This window comes from Bufo bufo, chromosome 3 (assembly GCF_905171765.1).
Source record: "Bufo bufo chromosome 3, aBufBuf1.1, whole genome shotgun sequence".
In the NCBI taxonomy this organism is placed as follows: domain Eukaryota; kingdom Metazoa; phylum Chordata; class Amphibia; order Anura; family Bufonidae; genus Bufo; species Bufo bufo.
This window is the reverse complement of record NC_053391.1, coordinates 553079010-553100993: the sequence shown is the minus strand read 5'-3', so window position 1 is coordinate 553100993 and position 21984 is coordinate 553079010. Positions and strand designations below refer to the sequence as shown.

At 41.5% G+C, this 21984-nt stretch overlaps 1 protein-coding gene across 2 annotated transcripts in view; it reads left to right on the top strand.

Annotated features, from left to right (window-relative positions):
- Positions 1-21984, top strand: part of SUCLA2 (succinate-CoA ligase ADP-forming subunit beta) — a 178837-nt gene that overhangs the window by 35932 nt on the left and 120921 nt on the right. For both annotated transcript variants that reach the window (XM_040425455.1, XM_040425456.1), the window contains exons 2-3: positions 6769-6946; positions 19937-20036. In XM_040425455.1, coding sequence (XP_040281389.1) covers positions 6769-6946; positions 19937-20036 — 278 coding nt within the window. The remainder of the gene's footprint in view (positions 1-6768; positions 6947-19936; positions 20037-21984) is intronic.

Here is a 21984-nt window from a genome sequence, read left to right as displayed (position 1 = left end):
GGGAATGTAAAGTAATAACTATTTTTGGAGATATTACTATGTATTATAGAAGTAGAGAAATTGAAACTTAAAAATGTGCAAATTTTTCCAAATTGTTTGTACATTTTGTATTTTTTCAAATAAATAAAAATGAATTATTTTTTTTGCTCCATTTTACCAATGTCATGAAGTACAATATGTGAGGAAAAAACAGTCTCAGAATGGCCTGGATAAGTCAAAGCGGTTTAAAGTTATCAGCACATAAAGTGACACTGGTCAGATTTGCAAAAAATGGCCTGGTCCTTAAGGTGAAAATGAGCCCAGTCCCTAAGGGGTTAACTCATTGCCTTCTAGGCTTCGTTATGTTGCTTCTCCCACACTATATTGTGTGCCCCTTTAATATTCCGTGAAGTTATGCTTCAGAGCCGTATCACCAATTGAAGAGTAACTGAATACATTGTAGACTGCAGAGATACGCAAGTAATGATATTGCAGTTTAATTTAGTACTTTTTAGGTTTAGTTGATGTGAGTGCACCTAGACTTTTATAGAAATTGTGTCAAAATATGAAGCAATTTGGTGCAGCTATGTATAAAGAGATTATTTGCTCCTAATCTGAAAAGGAGTGCGGCCTAAGGTGCAACATTTTATGTCAAAATGACATCACAATTCTGGAGTAATATTCTCTCTCAAACAAAGCCAACCAGTAGCTGGTACAGAGTTATCATGCAGCCTGAGCCCCCGTGATGCACCTGATGCCAGTCTAGACAGCTGGCCTAAGTTTACGCCATCTATAGGTTTAGTAAATCTGCTCTTTACCTGATATATTTTACTTTTTGGGAACTTTTTTTTACAGTATGGTGTTTTACAGTACAATTTAATTTATGAAGGTATTAACCGTAGTCTTGCGAGACTTCGTAAAGCAATAACTTCGGCTCATCGGAGCAGATACATTCTAAGGCCTCATGCACACAACTTTTTTTTTTTTTTTTTTTTTTTTGCGGTCCGCAAAACGGATTTCCGTTGTTCTGTGATCTGTGACCGTTTTTTCTTCCGTGGGTCTTCCTTGATTTCTGGAGGATCCACGAAAAGTGAAAAAAAAAGAAAAAAAAAAAGTCAAGTTTGCATTGAAAATGATAGGAAAAACGGGCACGGATCACGGACGCGGATGACTATCTTGTGTGCATCCGTGATTTTTCACGGACCCATTGACTTGAATGGGTCCGTGAACCGTTGTCCGTGAAAAAAATAGGACAGGTCATATTTTTTTCACGGACTGGAAAAACGGATCACGGACGCGGAAGCCAAACGGTGCATTTTCCAATTTTTCCACGGACCCATTGAAAGACAATGGGTCCGCGAAAAAAAAAAAGGAAAACGGAACAACCGCCGCGGATGCAAACAGTCGTGTGCATGAGGCCTAATACTGTACGAAGCGCCTGCTCCGTACAGTATTAGAACGAAGTTTTGTGCGAATGAACTTCGGATGTTTCATCTTGAGTCTATTTGCTCATCCCTAATCACAACCCCACGAGTCGCCAGAAAGCCAACATGGACACAAGCCACTGTGCAGCCCCAGCCTACGTTGTGGCATTTTTTTGTAATGATAGTCAGTGGTGTCACACTGCGACTGTGATGCAATAGACACACTATTAATGTGCATCCCTTAGTGGGATTCCTCAATAAATGTGATTTTTTTAAATGGATATCTTTTAAGCAGCTTCAAGGTAGAGCGTGGCCAGCAATGGTCTGCCTGAATGCTAAATACTACTATGTGTAATGGCTGTTCGGTATGAGAGCTGGTGGCTTGTGTGTGTTCAGCTGCTTGACCTGCCATACAGGACTGTGTGTAGAATTACTGTAGAAGCAGAAACGTTCCAAAGCGGTTATTAATAGTCCCTATGTAAAGCGATCATTCTTCTCGGCTATAATTGGGTGCGTGGGAGGGGACTTTTCTGGCTATCCTCCTCTGCCCTCACCGCTGTCCTTGCTGAATAAAGATGTCTTAAGCAGTGGGATTTGCTTTGATTTCCTCAGCGTACTTGTGCAATGCACAGGCCGAGCATTTCCTGTGAGCTTTCTGTTCCCGTACGCTGCGGCAGAAAACAATTGTTCCTGATTTTTCGTTTTCTGATTTTGCTCTTATTATTTAGATGCCAGCAGTACAAAACCTCTAGTTCCTGATGCCATATTCCTCTCCCTGGCAGTTAAGTAATTATTCTTTAGGTTGTCTGAAGAGGTAACTGCAAATATCATTAGACCCTATTGACTTTAAAGAGAACCTGTCCCTTTGAACAATGATCTGCCAGCCTTAGGCTCCATTCACACATCTGCAATTCAATTCCAATCCTGAAAAAAATAGAACATGTCCTATTCTTATCCGCAATAGCGGACAAGAATAGGCATATTCTCTTAGTGCCGGCAATGTGCGGTCCGCAAAATGCGGAACGCACATTGCAGCTGTCCGTGTTTCGTGGATCCACAAAACGCACACGGATGCGTGAATGGACCCTTAATGGGACTACCGTATTCTGCGTCTGACTACCCTTCATGGTTACAGTGTACAGTTTTCCCCAAGAGGTGAAGTGGGTCCGACACAAAGGACCTGCCAATCAGCTGTTTGAGGAGGTCCCAGCACGGTCTGTTAGATACAGACTGAGCTGCTCCTAGTCCACGTGACTGATGAAAATGACCTCACTGGCCTAGGTTCCTGTGAGCCTCTTCAAACGGCTAATTGGCAGGGGTCCCCGGTGTCAGACCCCCACTGATCTTATATTGATGACTTATCTGGCGGAAAGGTCATTGTAACAGCGGCTGCAGTGCGCCGCTGTTCCCCCGATTACTGCTGCAGTCCGGAACACTCTGTATAAGTGAGATTTCTTCTGAGGATTCCGCTCCACAGCTTCTATTTAGCCCTGGACACAGCCTGAGTTCGGCTGGTGTCATGTTCCCCTGCTCTAGGGGCGGCACGCATCACTCCCTGGGCAGGCTGGGTTAGGTCAGGTGACCAACCCTGGCTCTCCTGCAGGTATTTAAGTGGTTCAACCCTTTTTCCCAGGTGCCTCAGTTTTAAGGTCCTTGTCTTTTGCTAAAGAGCTTGACAACCACTGGTGCTCTTGACTTGTACTTCGTTTCTGGACTTCGCTTATCGTCTGATCCCTGCCTGTTTGATTCGTCTCTCCTATTGCCGACCTGGATTGCCTGATCTGTACCTGTGCCCTGATCCCCTGCCTGTCTGACTTCGTCTCTGCTTTATCCTTCGGTCCTCCATCGTCGCTCCTGGTAATGCCTCTGCCACCTGACTAAGCTTATACTTGTGGTACCTACCCAGGTATCCTCTGGTCTGCCTGGACCAGCTGCCACTGACTTGGTTTACACTCTGGAGTAGCCCATGGCAGGTACCCTAACGGCTCAAGCCTATCCTAACCATCAGAGGCTCTAGTGAAGACCAGGTAGTTGCTTACACACGCCCCTCCAGAGTATAGCCAGTCAGTGGCGCAGTGGGTCCACATCCACTGATCCGTGACAGTCATCAATATCAGAACATTAAAAAAAAAAAAAGGAAAGAGGACTGACATGTATGTTTAAGTATCTACTTGCATCCCCCATGTAACAACAATTCTGGAACATCTATTCTTATAACTCTATGTTGTGCCATTCCTTTATTATTCCTTCCAGAAGTTATGAATGAATTACTAGCAGTTTGCTATGAATGTCTGTCTAGATAGGTGTTACCAGTTGGGGAGTGCGGTGTCCTTGTACAGACTGACACTAGAAGCAATGATTAGATAGTTAGAATGTGCAGGGACACATCTGCAACTGGTAACATCCAGATGGACCTTCGCTGCTCACTGCTGAATTAATTCATTACTTCTTGCAGAAATAATAAAGGAATAGCACAACATGTCCTGAGTATAGGTCATCAATATCAAAATCTGGGAAAACCCGCTTTAACTTGTACAGAGATTGCTGTCATTCATTGAGTAGAATTCCCCCTTCAACACTGATATGCGGTGAGCTGAGGATGAGCGGACTGCTTCTGTCCGTTGGGGATTCAGAGAGGGAGGTGATTTCTCAACAGTATGTATGTGTTGTCTAAGTGATGTTCTTTCTCATTGTGGAGAGCCCATGATCCACCTTAGACACAGTATTGTAGGTCAGACGATGCCCCTACTATGTCAGCCACATGTGGGCAGTAATGTAGACCAGGTGATAACCCTCTGGGTTTCTGGGAAATATATTTAAATTAGCTTTCCTAAATCTGACAAATCCATAGGAGCGCTGTCTAGCCTACAACAGTCATCACGTATATCAACTGGTCTCCATAATAGAAATTGTGTCTACCCAGAGATTTTCCCTTAAGGCCTTGCAACTAGAAATGTTGTTCTCATCTGCCTTTCTCTGATTAAGGGCTTTTGTCCTGAAGGAACTTTTTGATGATATTCTAATTTATTGAGATGCACTAGTATATTGATTTAATTCTGTCTGCACACAGCGGATCTTATGTTCATAAACCTGCACATTGGCAGATGTTTTTACTCCCTAACCCTGGACTCTACAAAATGCCTTTTCTACTCCTTGCAACTGGAGCCTAAAAGCAGAACTTCCTAACGTTGTTTGGCAGCCTTGCTATGGAGCAGGACATGTCTTTTATGTCCTCAGAATGTATGTAATGTTTCTTATGTACCACATACAAGTTTTGTAGGGTCTAATACTGGTGTGTATGTATAGGGGTGTGTGTATATATGTGTGTGGGTGTGTGTGTATATGTATATGTATATGTATATGTATGTATATATATATATATATATATATATATATATATATATATATATATATATATATATATATATATATATATTAAAAAGCCACATATGCATGTTTTTCTCAATATCTGACATGAAGTTAGAATAAACCTTTTGGTTAATTAGGATTATCATAATTATTATTATTTGCCAAATGCCAGAATACTGAGAGATAGAGAATGTTTTAAGGCATTTTTATTACTTTCTGCAAAGTCAAAAGTTTACGTACATTTCATTAATATTTTGTACCATTGCTATTAAACTGTATGACATGGGTCAAACGTTTTGGATATCCTTCCATAAGCTTCTCACAATAGTTGGTTGGAATTTGGGCCCATTCCTTCTGACAAAACTGGTGTAACTGAGTCATGTTTGTTGTTCGCCTTGCTCGCACCTGCCTTTTCAACTTTGCCCATAGATTTTCAATAGGATTGAGATCAGGGCTTTGTGATGGCCACTCCAAAACATTGACTTTGTTATCCTTAAGCCACTTTGTAACCGGTTTGGCAGTATGCTTCTGGTCATTGTCCATTTGGAAGACCCATTTCCGCTTAAGCTTTAACTTCCTGGCTGATGTCTTGAGATGTTGCTTCAGTATTTTCATATAATCATCTTCCCTCATGATGCCATCTATTTTGTGAAGTGCACCAATTCCTCCTACAGCAAATCAACCCCACAACATGATGCTGCCACCCTCATGTTTCACAGTTGGGATGGTGTTCTTAGGATTGCAAGCTACTACCTTTTTCCTCGAAACGTAACGATGGTCATTATGGCCAAAAAGTTCAATTTTAGTTTAGTCAGACCACAGGACATGTCTCCAAAAATGTAGGTCTTTGTTCCTGTGTGCATTTGTAAACATTAATCTGGCTTTATTATGTTTCTTTTGGAGTAATGGCTTCTTCCTGGCAGAGTGGCCTTTCAGCCCATGTTGATACAGTACTCATTTGACTGTGGATATTGACACAATCTTACCAGCTTCCGCCATCATCTTCACAAGGTCTTTTGCTTTTGTTCTTGGGTTGATTTGCACATGTCGACCAAAGCACATTCATCTCTTGGACACGGAACCCGTCTCTTTCCTGAGCGGTATGATGGCTGGACATTCCCATCTTGTTTGTACAGATGAACGAGGGACCTTCAGGTATCTTGAAATTGCACCCAAGGTTGAGCCAGACTTGTGCAAGTCCACAATTCTCTTCCTGATATCTTGGCTGATTTCTTTAGACTTTCCCATGATGCTACACAAAGACGCAGTGTGTTTCAGGTGTGCATTTAAATACATCCACAGGTGTGTCTCTAATTAACTCAGATGTTGCCAACAAACCTAACAGAAGCTTCCAAACACATGACATCAACATATGGGCAGTCCAGCATTGTTCTAAGCCTTAAGGCATAGTAATCTTAGTGTATGTAAACTTTTGACATTGCAGAAAGTAATAAAAATGCCTTAAAACATTCTCTCTCATTATTCTGGCATTTGGCAAATAATAATAATTATGGTAATCCTAATTGACCAAACACAGGAAAGGTTTATTCTGATTTCATGTCAGATATTGAGAGAAACCTGCATATGTGTATTTTTATATAGTGTATGTAAACGTCTGGTTTCAATGTGTGTATATATGTATGTGTGTGTGTGTGTATATATATATATATATATATATATATATATATATATATATATATACGCAAATTTAGCTTTTATACAGTGTATACCTGTCATGTGTAATTTTTAATAATGGAAAGTGTCAGGCGTAAAAGATCATGTTACACTTAAACATGTGCAAGACATGCTGAGCTCTTCTATCGTTGTTGCCGGATGTAATATCTGCTATACCTTATTATTCACTCGGCATACCTCCAGCAGCCAGGCTGGCACACATGGGGCTTTTTACTAGTCTTCCCTTTTCAATTACGTGCTTTTGGAAAATTCTGCAACAGTTGTAGCCTATAAATGCCTGTTATCTTCTATTTCCATTTAGGTTCTCGGTGGTTTTCCTGGTGTGTTCAGTTCTCATGGAGTACAAGCACAACAACACAGGAACTTGTCTTTGCATGAGTATCTTAGCATGGGACTTCTTAAAGATGCTGGTATCGCCACACCAAAGGGTTTCGTAGCAAAGACACCAGAAGAAGCTTATTCTGTAGCTAAAGAGATAGGTATGAATGCTTTTTAATATATAATTTATGATGTTGTTTTACATTTTTACAAAAATAATTTGGTTTTAATGAGCTATACTTAATTGATGATTATTTTTTTTAATTGCACAATGTGTTACAAGAGTAGGTGCCAATCCCATTGCGTCAAATCCACTTCTCCACTGCATGGTACCAGCTCTGTTCTACTTGGTTTATTTACCAAGTAGTTTGGTTTCCATTGTGGATATGTTTCCCCCCTCAATCTGGTTGGTAGCAGTGTAGTAACTATTATCTGACTAATCATTAGTCAGAAGTGTGGGCATGAGACCTGCATAGTACTGGCTTGGCTTGCTTGGAACCTCCTTGAATGTGGTGCAGGTACTGTCTGCAACTTCGACTTCGTTTAGAAACGTAGTAGAGTCAGTTCCATAGGAAAAAAAAAAGTTTAAATTGGAGTTGTGAATCAGCTGACCGCAAAGAGCGCTTGGGCATTTAGAGGAGTGACATTTTTTAAATAAAAGTTCCTTTTCACAAAGATGCCACTTTGTTTTCCTTGGCTTCTCACTACTGCTGTCAGCAGTTTTGCTGGGTCAAAACTGCTGACAGACTCCCTTTTTAGTTTAACTTTTTTTTTTTTTTACTCAAAGTACCCACTAACATGTATAAAAATTATTTTTTCTGTATCAACGATGTTGAGGAATGATCTTGAGAATACCATACATACAGTACAGTGCATTCGGAAAGTCTTCAGACCCTTTCACTTTTTTCATATTTTGTTAGGTTCTGGCCTAAAATAAAAATCTAATTTCCCCATCAATCTTCACTCAGTCCCCCTTTATGAGAATTTGAAAACTGAATTTGCAAAAGCTTTGTGAATTCATTAAAAAGGAAAAACTTTAATTTTGCATGGACCTGTTCAGACCTATTGATCATCTTTGAGATGTTTCTACATCTTAATTGAAGTCCACCTCTAGTAAATTTAGTTGATTGGACATGATTTAGAAAGACACTCCCCTGTCTATATAAGGTCTCACCTTTTGAAAATGCATATCAGAGCAAAAACCAAACCATAAGGAGAATAGAACTGCCTGTAGAGCTCAGAGACAGGATTGTGTAGAGGCACAGTTCTGGAGGAGGGTATAAGAACACTCCCAAGAGTGCAGTGGCCTCCATAATTCTTAAGTGGAAGACGTTTGGAACAACCAGGATTTCCACTTGTGCAAACTATGTAATTGGGGGAGAAGAGCCTTGGAAGAGAGGTGACAAAGTACCCAATGATCGCTCTTACTGAGCTTCATGTTTGGAGGAAACCAGGTACTGCTCAATATCATACTTACAGTGAAGCATGTTGGTGGCAGCATCATGCTGTGGGGTGTTTTTCAGTGGCAGGGACAGGGAGACTGGTCAGAATTGAGGGAAAGCTTAATGGAGCAAAGTACAGGGATATTCTTCATAAAAACCTGAATGATCTGGACCTCAGACTGGACCACAGGTTCACCTTCCAACAAGACCCTAAGCACGCAGTTAAAATAGCACTGGAGTGTCTTGGGGACAACTCGGTGAATGTCCTTGAGTGGCACAGCCAGAGCCCTGACTTGAACCTGATCGGACATCACTGGAGAGACCTGAAAATGGCTGTCCACTGACTATCCCATCCAACCTGACAGAACTGGAGAGGATCTGCAGAGAAGAATGGCAAAAAAAACTGGTGGCATCCTACCCAAGAAGACTTAAGGCTGAAATTGCTTCCAAAGGTGCTTCAGCTATGGTAAGTACTGAGTAAAGGGTCTGAATACTTATATCAATGAAAGATTTTAGTTTTCAGTCTTAAATGTCTACATTTTTTTTTTCAATTTCTCATTCTACGGTTTGGAGTGCAGGATTATGGGGAAGAACATAAACTTTTTTTTTTTGTGAAAAAAGTGTAAAGGATGTGAAGACTTTCTGAATGCACCTATAAGGTCTTAAAGGGAATCTTTTTACCAAGTGTATGCAGCCCTGTCTGAAGGCACCATAAACTTGTCACAGAAGTCCTGATTTGGTTGCTGGGTCTCTTACTTTATTTGCACAGTACTTATAAATGCTCTGGTGAGCAGCTCCAGCAGGACCCCAGTGCCGGAGATCACTTCATGTAATGCATGCACTCAGGAGGCTTGTTTTTATGAGCTCCCGGCAGCACATTCCACCCGTAACCCCCGCCACTGATTGCCACTTTTATTCCTATACTTATTATGAGAAGAAAGCTTTCAATCATCCGCGGGCAGGGTTTAGCTCATCAATGATTTTAAGAAAAGACCATGCAGAAAAATGTCCGTGTCTTAGTGTTTGAATCAGGATTTCTTGTCTTTGCTGCAGGCTGGCTGTATGAAAGGCTACTTTCACACTAGCGTTTTCAATTCCGCTATTGAGATCTGTCATAGGATCTCCATAGCAGATGAAAACGCTTCAGTTTTGTCCCCATTTATTGTCAATGGAGACCAAACTGAATGAAACGGAATGCACCAAAATGCATTCCATTCCATTTGGTTGCGCTTCCATCGTGGACAGAATGACGCTGCAGGCAGCATTTTTCTGTCCGTGATGTGGTGCGGAGCAAGAGTGATCCGTCCTGACACACAATGTAAGTCAATGGGGACGGATCCGTTTTCTCTGACACAATCTGGCATTCAGGCAAGTCTTCAGTTTTTTTCGTCGGAGATAAAACCGTAGCATGCTACAGTTTTCTCTTTTGCCTGATCAGTCAAAATGACTGAACTGAAGACATCCTGATGCATCCTGAACAGATTACGCTCCTTTCAGAATGCATGGGGATATGCCTGATCAGTTCTTTTCTGGTATAGAGCCCCTAGGACGGAACTCTATGCCGGAAAAGAAAAACGCTAAGGCCTCTTTCACACTTGAGTTGTCCGGATCCGTTGTGCACTCCACTTGCCGGAATTACACTCCGGATCCGGAAAAACGCAAGTGTACTGAAAGCATTTGAAGACGGAACAGTCTTCAAAATGCTTTCAGTGTTACTATGGCACCCAGGACGCTATTAAAGTCCTGGTTGCCATAGTAGGAGCGGGGAGCGGGGGAGCGGTATACTTACAGTCCGTGCGGCTCCCGGGGCGCTCCAGAGTGACGTCAGAGCGCCCCATGCGCATGGATGACGTGTCCAATGCGATCACATGATCCATGCGCTTGGGGCGCCCTGACGTCACTCTGGAGCGCCCGGGGAGCCGCACGGACGGTAAGTATACTGCTCCCCCGCTCCCCGCTACACTTTACCATGGCTGCCAGGACTTTAGCGTCCCGGCAGCCATGGTAACCACTCTGAAAAAGCTAAATGTCGGCTCCGGCAATGCGCCGAAACGACGTTTAGCTTAAGGCCGGATCCGGATCAATGCCTTTCAATAGGCATTAATTCCGGATCCGGCCTTGCGGCAAGTGTTCCGGATTTTCTCCGGCCAAAAACGTTCCGTTCCGGAACTGAAGACATCCTGATGCATCCTGAACGGATTTCACTCCATTCAGAATGCATGGGGATAATCCTGATCAGGATTCTTCCGGCATAGAGCCCCGACGACGGAACTCTATGCCGGAAGACAAGAACGCAAGTGTGAAAGAGCCCTAATGTGAAAGTAGCCGGCTGTACAGTAATCCCTCAAGATACAATGGCCTCAGGATACAATATTTTCAACATACAATGGTCTTTTCTGACCCATCTTAAGTTGAAACCAGACTCGACATACAATGCCTCTGACTCAGACCCAACGAATCTTGTCCACTTCTCTGGTAAAATAGCTGTATTAGTAGCTAGTTAGCAGCTATTCCAGACTGTTATATGTAAAGACTTTGTTTTATCTGTCTTAGTTATCTGCTTATTTTTCTTAAATCTTCATTTTCTCTTATCTTGGATGACATTTTGGGGCTGTGGAACTGATTACTCAACTTACAATGGTTTCAACATACAATGGTCGTCCTGCAACCAATTAATATTGTAACTTTAGGGACCACTGTATATGTTTAATTGTTTTGGTAAATAAATTCCATTAATCCATTCACAATGTCATGCTCTTCCAGAGGTTTTTGTAAGATTATTGGGCAGTTTCTCTGCCTACAAGATATTATCACAGATGCTTGGTTTACTTTTGCAGTTCTCAAATCTGAATTTGACTCGGCAGAGATCACATGCCTCTTCTTTACAGCAAAAATGTTATAACCTGAACAGAGTTGAGAAAAAGACCTTAATCCTGACTTCTACAAACCTATGAATACAGAATCAACCTAATCAAACTAATATAACAAGTTGTTATTCTAAAAATCTTCATCTACTTGTATATTATAAGTTATACCAGCAAGAATTAGTTTTTATGTAGAAAACTATGATTTAAATGAAGCCTTACTGACTAGTGATTTAAATCAGTATGATTTAAATCAAATCCACCCTGTGGGAAACCATTCAATTCTTCTGGAATTCTGCTGGTTCAGTATCAAACTGTTGTGTATTTATTGTAAGAGGGGAAATCAGTCTTGGTGTATGCAGAATTACTATTGATGTGTCTACAAACAGCTTTTACTTGAAGTGCGGAATATCCATTTGACTTTTTGTATACACAGTTGTACATTTTTGTTTCATCTTCTTGACAGATTCCTGCGGAGTAAATTGTTTCTATTCTAAATCTTTAGCATTGATGCTTGAAACATTGCGATCGTTAAGCTGTCTTGCCTCGTGATTAGATAACACTTTTTACAAGTACACTGTGCATCAAAAAATAGGGCGTCCTATTTTTGCCATTTTCATGGACAGACTGACCCCATTGAAATCAATAGGACCACTTTTAATGGCATTAGACAGAAGTGCATCCACTAACAGTCTACACTACTGGAAAATGGCTTTTTAGGGGTAAAATATAAAAAAAGACTCGCCTCATTCACTTGCATGAGCAGAGGCAGTCACTTCTCTCTTGATTCTAAAGGACCTGCGCTCCCAGAAGATCACTGGTAGTGCAGGTCCTTCAGCATCAAGAGGAGCGATTGCACATGCAAGTGAATGAGGTGAGTATTTTTTCCGGCGTAAAAAACCCTGCACATTATTAATGCTGGGCGCTACAGTAAACAATACGTATACTGCAGGGGTTGGGATTTAAAAAAACGAAAAACTATGAAAATTATAAATTGTTAATGGCTGTTAAAGGGTTTCTGTCACCTGAAAAATGGGTATTAAGCTGTCTGACATTAGCGATGTGCTAATGTCAGCTGAACATAACTATATTAGTGCCATCTCACTGCCTAAAGCCATTATTGATCAAGAGAAGAAGGGCGTGAAAAGAGGTGGGCAAATGGAGCCTTTAGGAGCAGGTGCAACGCTCCCCCCCCCCCCCCGCCCCTAGAGGCTAATTAGCATATTATACGTTTTTTTTTCTCAATAAAGGCTTTAGGCAGTGAGATGGCACTAATATAGTTATGTTCAGCTGACATTAGCACATCGCTAATGTCAGCCAGCCGAATACCCATTTTTCAGGTGACAGAAACCCTTTAAAAACTGAAGCAAAACGGACAGAAAATGGATACAAAATTGGTTGAAAATGGCCATGTGTGAATGTAGCCTTATAGGAGTGTCTGCAAACATGACCTGTTGTGGTTCAGAAACAATGGTGCAGATTTAATGCTGTGTCTGCACCTAGAATCTGGCTAACCATTGGTGCTAATTGGTGTACTTTTGGCATAGTTTAGCCTTGTCTGAAAAGTAGTTACTTAACCGCCTCCGGACCGCCTAACGCAGGATCGCGTTCCGGAGGCGGCAGCCCTGCGCACAGTCACGCATATATGCGTCATCTCGCGAGACGCGAGATTTCCTGTGAACGCGTGCACACAGGCGCGCGCGTTCACAGGATCGGAAGGTAAGAGAGTGGATCTACAGCCTGCCAGCGGCGTTCGTTCGCTGGTAGGCTGGAGATGCGATATTTTTTTTTTTTTTTTATTTTTTTTTTATAACCCCTACCAGGTATATTAGACGCTGTTTTGATAACAGCGTCTAATATACCTGCTACCTGGTCCTCTGGTGGTCCCTTTTGTTTGGATCGACCACCAGAGGACACAGGCAGCTCAGTAATATGTAGCACCAAACACCACTACGCTACACCCCCCCCTGTCACTTATTAACCCCTGATCACCCCCCTGTCATTGATCACCCCCCTGTAAGGCTCCATTCAGACGTCCGTATGATTTTTACGGATACATGGATCAGATCCGCAAAACACATACGGACGTCTGAATGGAGCCTTACAGGGGGGTGATCACCCCATATAGACTCCCTGATCACCCCCCCTGTCATTGATCACCCCCCCGTATGTTTTTTACGGATCCACAGATACATGGATCGGATCCGCAATACACATACGGACATCTGAATGGAGCCTTATAGGGGGGTGATCAATGACAAGGGTGTGATCACCCCCCTGTCATTGATCACCCCCCTGTCATTGATCACCCCCCTGTAAAGGCTCCATTCAGACATTTTTTTTTGGCCCAAGTTAGCGGAAATTATTATTTTTTTTCTTACAAAGTCTCATATTCCACTAACTTGTGTCAAAAAATAAAATCTCACATGAACTCACCATACCCCTCACGGAATCCAAATGCGTAAATTTTTTTAGACATTTATATTCCAGACTTCTTCTCACGCTTTAGGGCCCCTAGAATGCCAGGGCAGTATAAATACCCCACATGTGACCCCATTTCGGAAAGAAGACACCCCAAGGTATTCCGTGAGGGGCATATTGAGTCCATGAAAGATTGAAATTTTTGTCCCAAGTTAGCGGAAAAATCTATTTCCGCTAACTTGTGGCAAAAAAAAAAAAATTCTATGAACTCGCCATGCCCCTCATTGAATACCTTGGGGTGTCTTCTTTCCAAAATGGGGTCACTTGTGGGGTATTTATACTGCCCTGGCTTTTTAGGGGCCCTAAAGCGTAAGAAGAAGTCTGGGATCCAAATGTCTAAAAATGCCCTCCTAAAAGGAATTTGGGCACCTTTGCGCATCTAGGCTGCAAAAAAGTGTCACACATGTGGTATTGCCGTACTCAGGAGAAGTTGGGCAATGTGTTTTGGGGTGTCATTTTACATATACCCATGCTGGGTGAGAGAAATATCTTGGCAAAAGACAACTTTTCCCATTTTTTTTATATAAAGTTGGCATTTGACCAAGATATTTATCTCACCCAGCATGGGTATATGTAAAATGACACCCCAAAACACATTGCCCAACTTCTCCTGAGTACGGCAATACCACGTGTGACACTTTTTTGCAGCCTAGGTGGGCAAAGGGGCCCACATTCCAAAGAGCACCTTTCGGATCTCACCGGCCATTTTTTACACATTTTGATTTCAAACTACTTTGCACGCATTTGCGCCCCTAAAATGCCAGGGCAGTATAACTACCCCACAAGTAACCCCATTTTGGAAAGAACACACCCCAAGGTATTTCGTGATGGGCATAGTGAGTTCATGGAAGTTTTTATTTTTTGTCACAAGTTAGTGGAATATGAGACTTTGTAAGAAAAAAAAAAAAATATATATCATTTTCCGCTAACTTGTGACAAAAAATAAAAAGTTCTATGAACTCACTATGCCCATCAGCGAATACCTTAGGGTGTCTACTTTCCGAAATGGGGTCATTTGTGGGGTGTTTGTACTGTCTGGCCATTGTAGAACCTCAGGAAACATGACAGGTGCTCAGAAAGTCAGAGCTGAAATTCACATTTTTGTACCATAGTTTGTAAACGCTATAACTTTTACCCAAACTTTTTTTTTATTTTTTATCAAAGACATGTAGAACAATAAATTTAGAGAAAAATTTATATATGGATGTCGTTTTTTTTGCAAAATTTTACAACTGAAAGTGAAAAATGTCATTTTTTTGAAAAAAAATCGTTATTTTTACTTTTTTTGTTATTAATCGAAATGTGTCAGCAGCAATGAAATACCACCAAATGAAAGCTCTATTAGTGAGAAGAAAAGGAGGTAAAATTCATTTGGGTGGTAAGTTGCATGACCGAGCAATAAACGGTGAAAGTAGTGTAGTGCAGAAGTGTAAAAAGTGGCCTGGTCATTAAGGCTCAGTTCACACCTGAGCGTTTTACAGCGCGTTCCTACGCGCTGTAAAACGCTCAACAAGGAGAAACCAATGCTTCCCTATGGGAATGGTTCTCACCTGGGCGTTTTACAGCGCGTACGATCGCGCTGTAAAACGCCCGACGCTCACACAAGTACAGGAGCGTTTTTTTGGGCGCTTGTCGCGCGTTCCCGTACATAGACTTTCGGGAACGCGCGACACTGTGTGCACACTTGTCTCTGTATGCGCGCTTGTAAACGCCTGTACAATCGCGCATACAGAGCGCTCCTTTCAGAACGCTCAGGTGTGAACTGAGCCTAAGGGTGTTTAAGCTATGGGGGCTGAGGTGGTTAATGAGTGTTACTAATGTGATGGAGCAGAGATAAGGAGTCCGTCTGCTCCTCAGATGACAGAAAAGACAAAAAATCCACAGGCAGCTAGTAGAGCATCTCGGCTCTGTACAGAAAAAAGGATTCCATATGGTTAATAAAGACCAATTGAAAAAAAGGATTTTTAGCTCAATAACTACAATGCAATAATAAAAAAAATTGTCCCCAAAGGGGTACATAGCCTTTAAAGCTTGGACAAAACTGGGTCATGCACCCGGGCACAGCAGTCTGATAGCCGGGCCCCTGCTGTATCCGCTGGCATCGCTGTAAAAGCTAATGCTGGCATAGAAGGGGTTTGCTGCGGGTGAGGGAGTCCATCGGGTCCCCGAGCTGCGGTGACAAGGCAGCCCAATGCCGTGCAGAGGCTGCCCAATGCCTTGCACGGCATGGGGACCTGCTTTCTACGGGGGCTGAAGAGATCCAGCCACAGGCTCAGTCTCCTAGGCAACCTGTTAGTGTATTACTCAGTGTAATACACTAACAGGCAATGCATTACAATACAGATGTATTGTAATGCATTACAGAGGGGATCAGACCCCCAAAAGCTGAAGTCCCAGTGTGGGACAGAAATAACGTTTTTTTTTTTAAGTGTTTTTAATATAAAAGTTTCAAGCAAAAAAGCCTCTTTCCCCAATAAAAAATTGGGAAAAAACCCCAAAACAAATATATTGGGTATCGCCGCGTCCGTAACGACCGGCTCTGTAAATATATCACATGATCCACCTTGTCCAAAAAATAAATACTGTGTCAAAGCCATCTTTGTCATTTTACATCACAAAAAGTGCAACACTAAGCGATCAGAAAGTTGTAAGCCCCCCAAAATAGTACCAATAAAACAGTGACCTCATCCGCAAAAAATGAGACTCTACCGAAGAGAATCGGTCAAAAAATAAAAAAGCTATGGCTCTCAGACTTTGGAAACGCTAAAACATAATTTTAGAATGCATCAGTCTGGCAGCGTTCAGCCTCCGCTCAGCAGGCGGACACCCGAACGCTGCTTGCAGCGTTCGGGTGTCCGCCTGGCCGTGCGGAGGCAAACGGATCCGTCCAGACTTACAATGTACCGTATTTTTCGCTTTATAAGACGCACCTGATTATAAGACGCACCTAGGTTTTTGAGGAGGAAAATAAGAAAAAAAATATTTTGAACCAAAAGGTGTGCTTTTGGTGGATTTTGAACTAATGGTCTGGGGATGACACTGTTATGGGGCTCTGTGGATGACGCACTGTTATGGGGGATCTGTGGATGACACACTGTTATGGGGGGGATCTATGGATGATGCACTGTTATGGGGGGGGGGAATCTGTGGATGATGCACTGTTATGGGGGGGATCTATGGATGATGCACTGTTATGGGGGATGTGTGCTGTGAAACATAGGGCCATGAGGGGGGCCAGCATAAGATGCTATATGTGTGGGTGACACACATATAGTATCTTATGCTGGTCCCCCTCATGGCCCTATGTTTCACAGCATTACAGTATTTTATTCTTTGTATGTAAAATATTTATTTAATCCTGAATCAATCGCTTTCCATTTGATAAACTAGCTGACACTGATATATCGCCGGCTGCTATGCTGCACAGTGTGGCCTTCGATACATCAGTCACAGTGCGGGGAGGGAGGAGGGGCTGGAGGCAACTCACAGCGGGGCCCGGTGCAGTCACTGTAGTACACCGGGCCCCGCGCACAGAAGTCTCTTTGTATGTAAAATCTTTCATTAATCCTTTATACCGTAAATCGCTCTCCTTTTGATAAACTTTACTAGCCTAATCGTCTGCATCAGTACTCACTATGAATGTAGCGTGCAGTCCCTCCGGCGCATGACTTCAGCCTGCTCCTGCTTCATTAATGAAGTGGGAGGAGCGTGACGTCAGTCACACGCCGGCCGGACCGCACGCTACATTCATAGTGAGTACTGATGCAGGCGATTAGGCTAGTAAAGTTTATCAAAAGGAGAGCGATTTACGGTATAAAGGATTAATGAAAGATTTTACATACAAAGAGACTTCTGTGCGCGGGGCCCGGTGTAATACAGTGACTGCACCGGGCCCCGCTGTGAGTTGCCTCCAGCCCCTCCTCCTTCCCCGCACTGTGACTGATGTATCGCCGGCCAGACTGTGCAGCATAGCGGCTGGCGATACATCAGTGTCAGCCCTGTAAAAAAAAGTCAACCATCGTTTTATAAGACGCACTGTCATTTTCCCCCCTCTTTTGGGGGAAAAAAAGTGCGTCTTATAAAGCGAAAAATACGGTAAGTCAATGGGGACGGATCCGTTTGAAGTTGACACAATATGGCTCAATTTTCAAACAACTTTCGGACTTAGAATTTTTTCTAAACTATAATGCAGACGTATCCGTTCTGAACGGATCCAAACGTCTGCATTATAGGAGCGGATCAGTCTGTGCAGACACTAGACGGATCTTCTCTAAACGCTAGTGTGAAAGTAGCCTAACAAAGTTTGTAAAATCTCTTTTGAGTAATTTGAGGGGTGTAGTTTCTACAATGGGGTCATTTATTTTTTTTTATTTTTTTTACTATGTAAGCCTCACAAAGTAACTTCAGAATTGAACTGGTCCTTTAAAAAGAGGGTTTTAGAATTTGTTTTGTTTTTTACAAAATTTTAAGAATTGCTTCTTAAATTCTAAGCCTTCTAACGTCCTAAAAAAATAAAATGACATTTACAAAATTATGCCAACATAAAGTAGACATATGGGGAATGTTAATATTTTATGAAGTGTCCCTTTCTGTTTTAAAAGCAGAGAAATAGAAATTTTGAAAATTGATTTTCTTAAAGTTTTTGGTAAATTTGGGATTTTTTTCGTAAATAAAGGGAAAATATATTGACTCAGATTTATGACTGTCATGAAGTACAATGTGTTACGAGAAAATAATCTTTAGAATGGCTTGGATAAATAAAAGTGTTCCAAAGTTATTGCCACTAGGGATGAGCGAATCGAATTCAGTACCTTGGAACCGAACCAGAGTTCGGGAAATGTTTTTTTTTTTTTTTTTACAGTAGAAATTGATTTATGAAGACAAGACTTCACGATGTAATAACTTCGGCTCATAGGAGCCAATACATTCTAATACTGTACGGAGCACTCGCTCCGTACAGTATTCAAACAAAGTATTCTGTGAATCGACTTTGGATGTTTTCATCCGAAGTCGATTCGCTCATCCCTAATTACCACATAGTGACACATGTCAGATTTGCCAAAAATGGCCTGGGCAGGAGTGTGAAAACTAGCCCGGGGTAGAAGGGGTTAAGAAAGCGGTGTATAACCGAAAGCCCACAAACCTCAATAAACGAAGCAACATTGTAAAGAGCGAGTGAAAATTCATCCAGAATGATGGGAGAGACTGATAATGTCCTACAGAAAATGATTACTTCAAGCTATTGGTGCTAAAAGTGTTTCTACAAGCTACTAATTCAAGGGGTGCACCTAGTTTTTCCACCCTTTTTTTTTAATTTTTATTTTATTTTCTCATTTCAGCCTTATTTTTGTTGAATAAATAATGAAACTGTGGGATCTTTTGGGGGTGGTGTTTACCTGATGTTATTTTGCAAATTTTAAGACCGTCTAAGGACCAATTTTTTTTTAAAATTATTTATTTTATTATATTCTGATACAAGAAAACCATAGGAATTCAAAGAGTGTGTATTTGTTTGTCTCATGACTGTATTTCACTGAATATCTAGATATACGGTGTGATACACCACAGGTGTCCTCTGGAGGTATATGTTAGGAGTTTTTGGGTGTTTACGTAAAATGGAGACTCTTATCCTAATGTGGTTATGGCCTTGTTTTTACTGTATTTTTAATTATTTGTATTTACAGATTAGCTTTCAATTTCTTTTATTCTTAAACAAGCACTCCCACAAAAATGTTCATTCTCTGACCAGTTAGAAAGGTACATGATGTAAATTGTAGTGAAGGTAATCTTACTGGTGACTGTATTTGTGAGTTAGCCCCTCCATTCTGATCCTCAGCTGTGTCATGTGATTAGCACTCTGATCTCAGGGCAGGAAGTCAATTACGTCTCTGTTCATTCCTATGAGACCAACACTGAGGCTTCCATAGGATTACATAGAGGATCCCGCTTCCTGTCTACCCATAAAATGCTGCGTTACCTGGAGAGTCAGAGTGCTGGTCAGATGACACAGCTGAGGATCACGAGGGAGATTATAATGAACAGTCACTTGTAAGAAGATTACCTTCACTTCAGTTTACATCATGCACCTTTATAACAAGTCAGAGAATAAAATGTTTTGTGGGAATACTACTTTAAACGTCATTGTTTCTTATTTTGGGATGGCATTGATGGGCATTGGGTCCAGTTACCAGTTTCCTGTAAAGTTATGGTCTCAAGATATGTTTTTAATTTAAACTGGTTAATATTAATATGTTTACATTAATAAATTACCTTGAGGCAGCAGTGTATTATGATCTGCTGGTTGTGGTGACATGTTAAACGACTGATCGTGTTTTAGTAATTGTTCTCTGAATTCTACCTAAAGGTTCCAAGGATTTGGTGGTCAAAGCCCAGGTGCTGGCTGGTGGAAGAGGAAAAGGTACATTTGAAGGTGGCCTGAAAGGAGGAGTAAAGATTGTCTATTCGTAAGTTTATGGCTTATTACCTTTGGACATGGACTGCACACATACTGCTTATAAATGAATTACTTCATTAATCCACTGTTTATTTGATGGATGAAACCTTCTGTTTTTTGGCTTTATCTGCTGTGTAGTTTCCGGTGCTGGCTCTGTCCACTCTAAAGTTTCTGGTGTCGGAGGCTGCCAAAAACAGCTGATTGGTGAGGACCTGTCCTGCGGATAGGCCATCAATATCTGAGTACTGGAAAACCCCTATAAAATAAACACACCTTCTCATTCAAAGAGTTTTCTTTATTTTCATGACTATGAAAATTGTAGATTCACACTGAAGGCATCAAAACTATGAATTAACACATGTGGAATTATATTCATAACAAACAAGTGTGAAACAACTGAAAATATGTCATATTCTAGGTTCTTCAAAGTAGCCACCTTTTGCTTTGATTACTGCTTTGCACACTCTTGGCATCCTCTTGAAGCTCATCAAGAGGTAGTCCCCTGAAATGGTTTTCACTTCACAGGTGTGCCCTGTCAGGTTTAATAAGTGGGATTTCTTGCCTTATAAATGGGGTTGGGACCATCAGTTGCGTTGAGGAGAAGTCAGGTGGATACACAGCTGATAGTCCTACTGAATAGACTGTTAGAATTTGTATTATGGCAAGAAAAAAGCAGCTAAGTAAAGAAAAACGAGTGGCCATCATTACTTTAAGAAATGAAGGTCAGTCAGTCAGCCGAAAAATTGGGAAAACTTTGAAAGTAAGGGCTATTTGACCATAAAGGAGAGTGATGGGGTGCTGCGCCAGATGACCTGGCCTCCACAGTCACCGGACCTGAACCCAATCGAGATGGTTTGGGGTGAGCTGGACCGCAGAGTGAAGGCAAAAGGGCCAACAAGTGCTAAGCAACTCTGGGTTTTTTATATTTTTATATAGACTGCCCGATCCCCTGAAGACGCCATGTATATGGCGAAACATGTCGGGGGGGGCAGTGATTAGGGTTTTAGATCACAGCAGACCCGGAATTAGTGTGCAAGCTATCGAGTAGCTTATAGGCAGCCTAGTGAGTGATTGCGCCACCATTCGAAACTAAGTACAGTCTCTGAATAGGCAAAATGAAGCATTTAGATGGCAGCAAGTGTAGCGACTAAACCGCTACCTCACAGTCACAAAGCTGAGTTACATGTTATATAAAGGTGTCAGTAACTATAGATAATGAAAAGCCAGCAGGCTGTATAGGAAGCAACAGTGTTATTATAGCAAGCCTAGAAGGTGTATACAGAGGCACTCAGTAAAAAGACATATCGTCCAATAACACGCTGCAGCTGCAATACTAGCCGGCACCAGAAGCAAGCCAACAGAAATTTAGCACACAAAGGGTCTACTGTAGAGATTTTCAATTCAGTAGGTTAGATTTGAGTGCTCACTATATATTAAATAAATGACTATTAAAAGTTAAATTTTATGAAAATAAATACTAACAAAATAAAAAATGCACATGTCAAGAGCAGGCAACCAGTAGTCTTTGACTAAATGTAAATATATAAGCATCTCTGGGAACTCCTTCAAGACTGTTGGAAGACCATTTCAGGGGACTACCTCTTGAAGCTCATCAAGAGTGTGCAAAGCAGTAATCAAAGCAAAAGGTGGCTACTTTGAAGAACCTAGAATATGACATATTTTCAGTTGTTTCACACTTGTTTGTTATGTATATAATTCCACATGTGTTAATTCATAGTTTTGATGCCTTCATAGTCATGAAAATAAAGAAAACTCTTTGAATGAGAAGGTGTGTCCAAACTTTTGTCTGTACTGTATATAGAATAAAAATCGGACTGCACTCCAGAAAGATCTTCAGTAAGATAATGTAGTTTATTCACCCATGAAGTGGCAAAGAGCAACGTTTCGGCTCATACATGAGCCTTTCTCAAGCCTACATCATCATTTTTATTCTACAG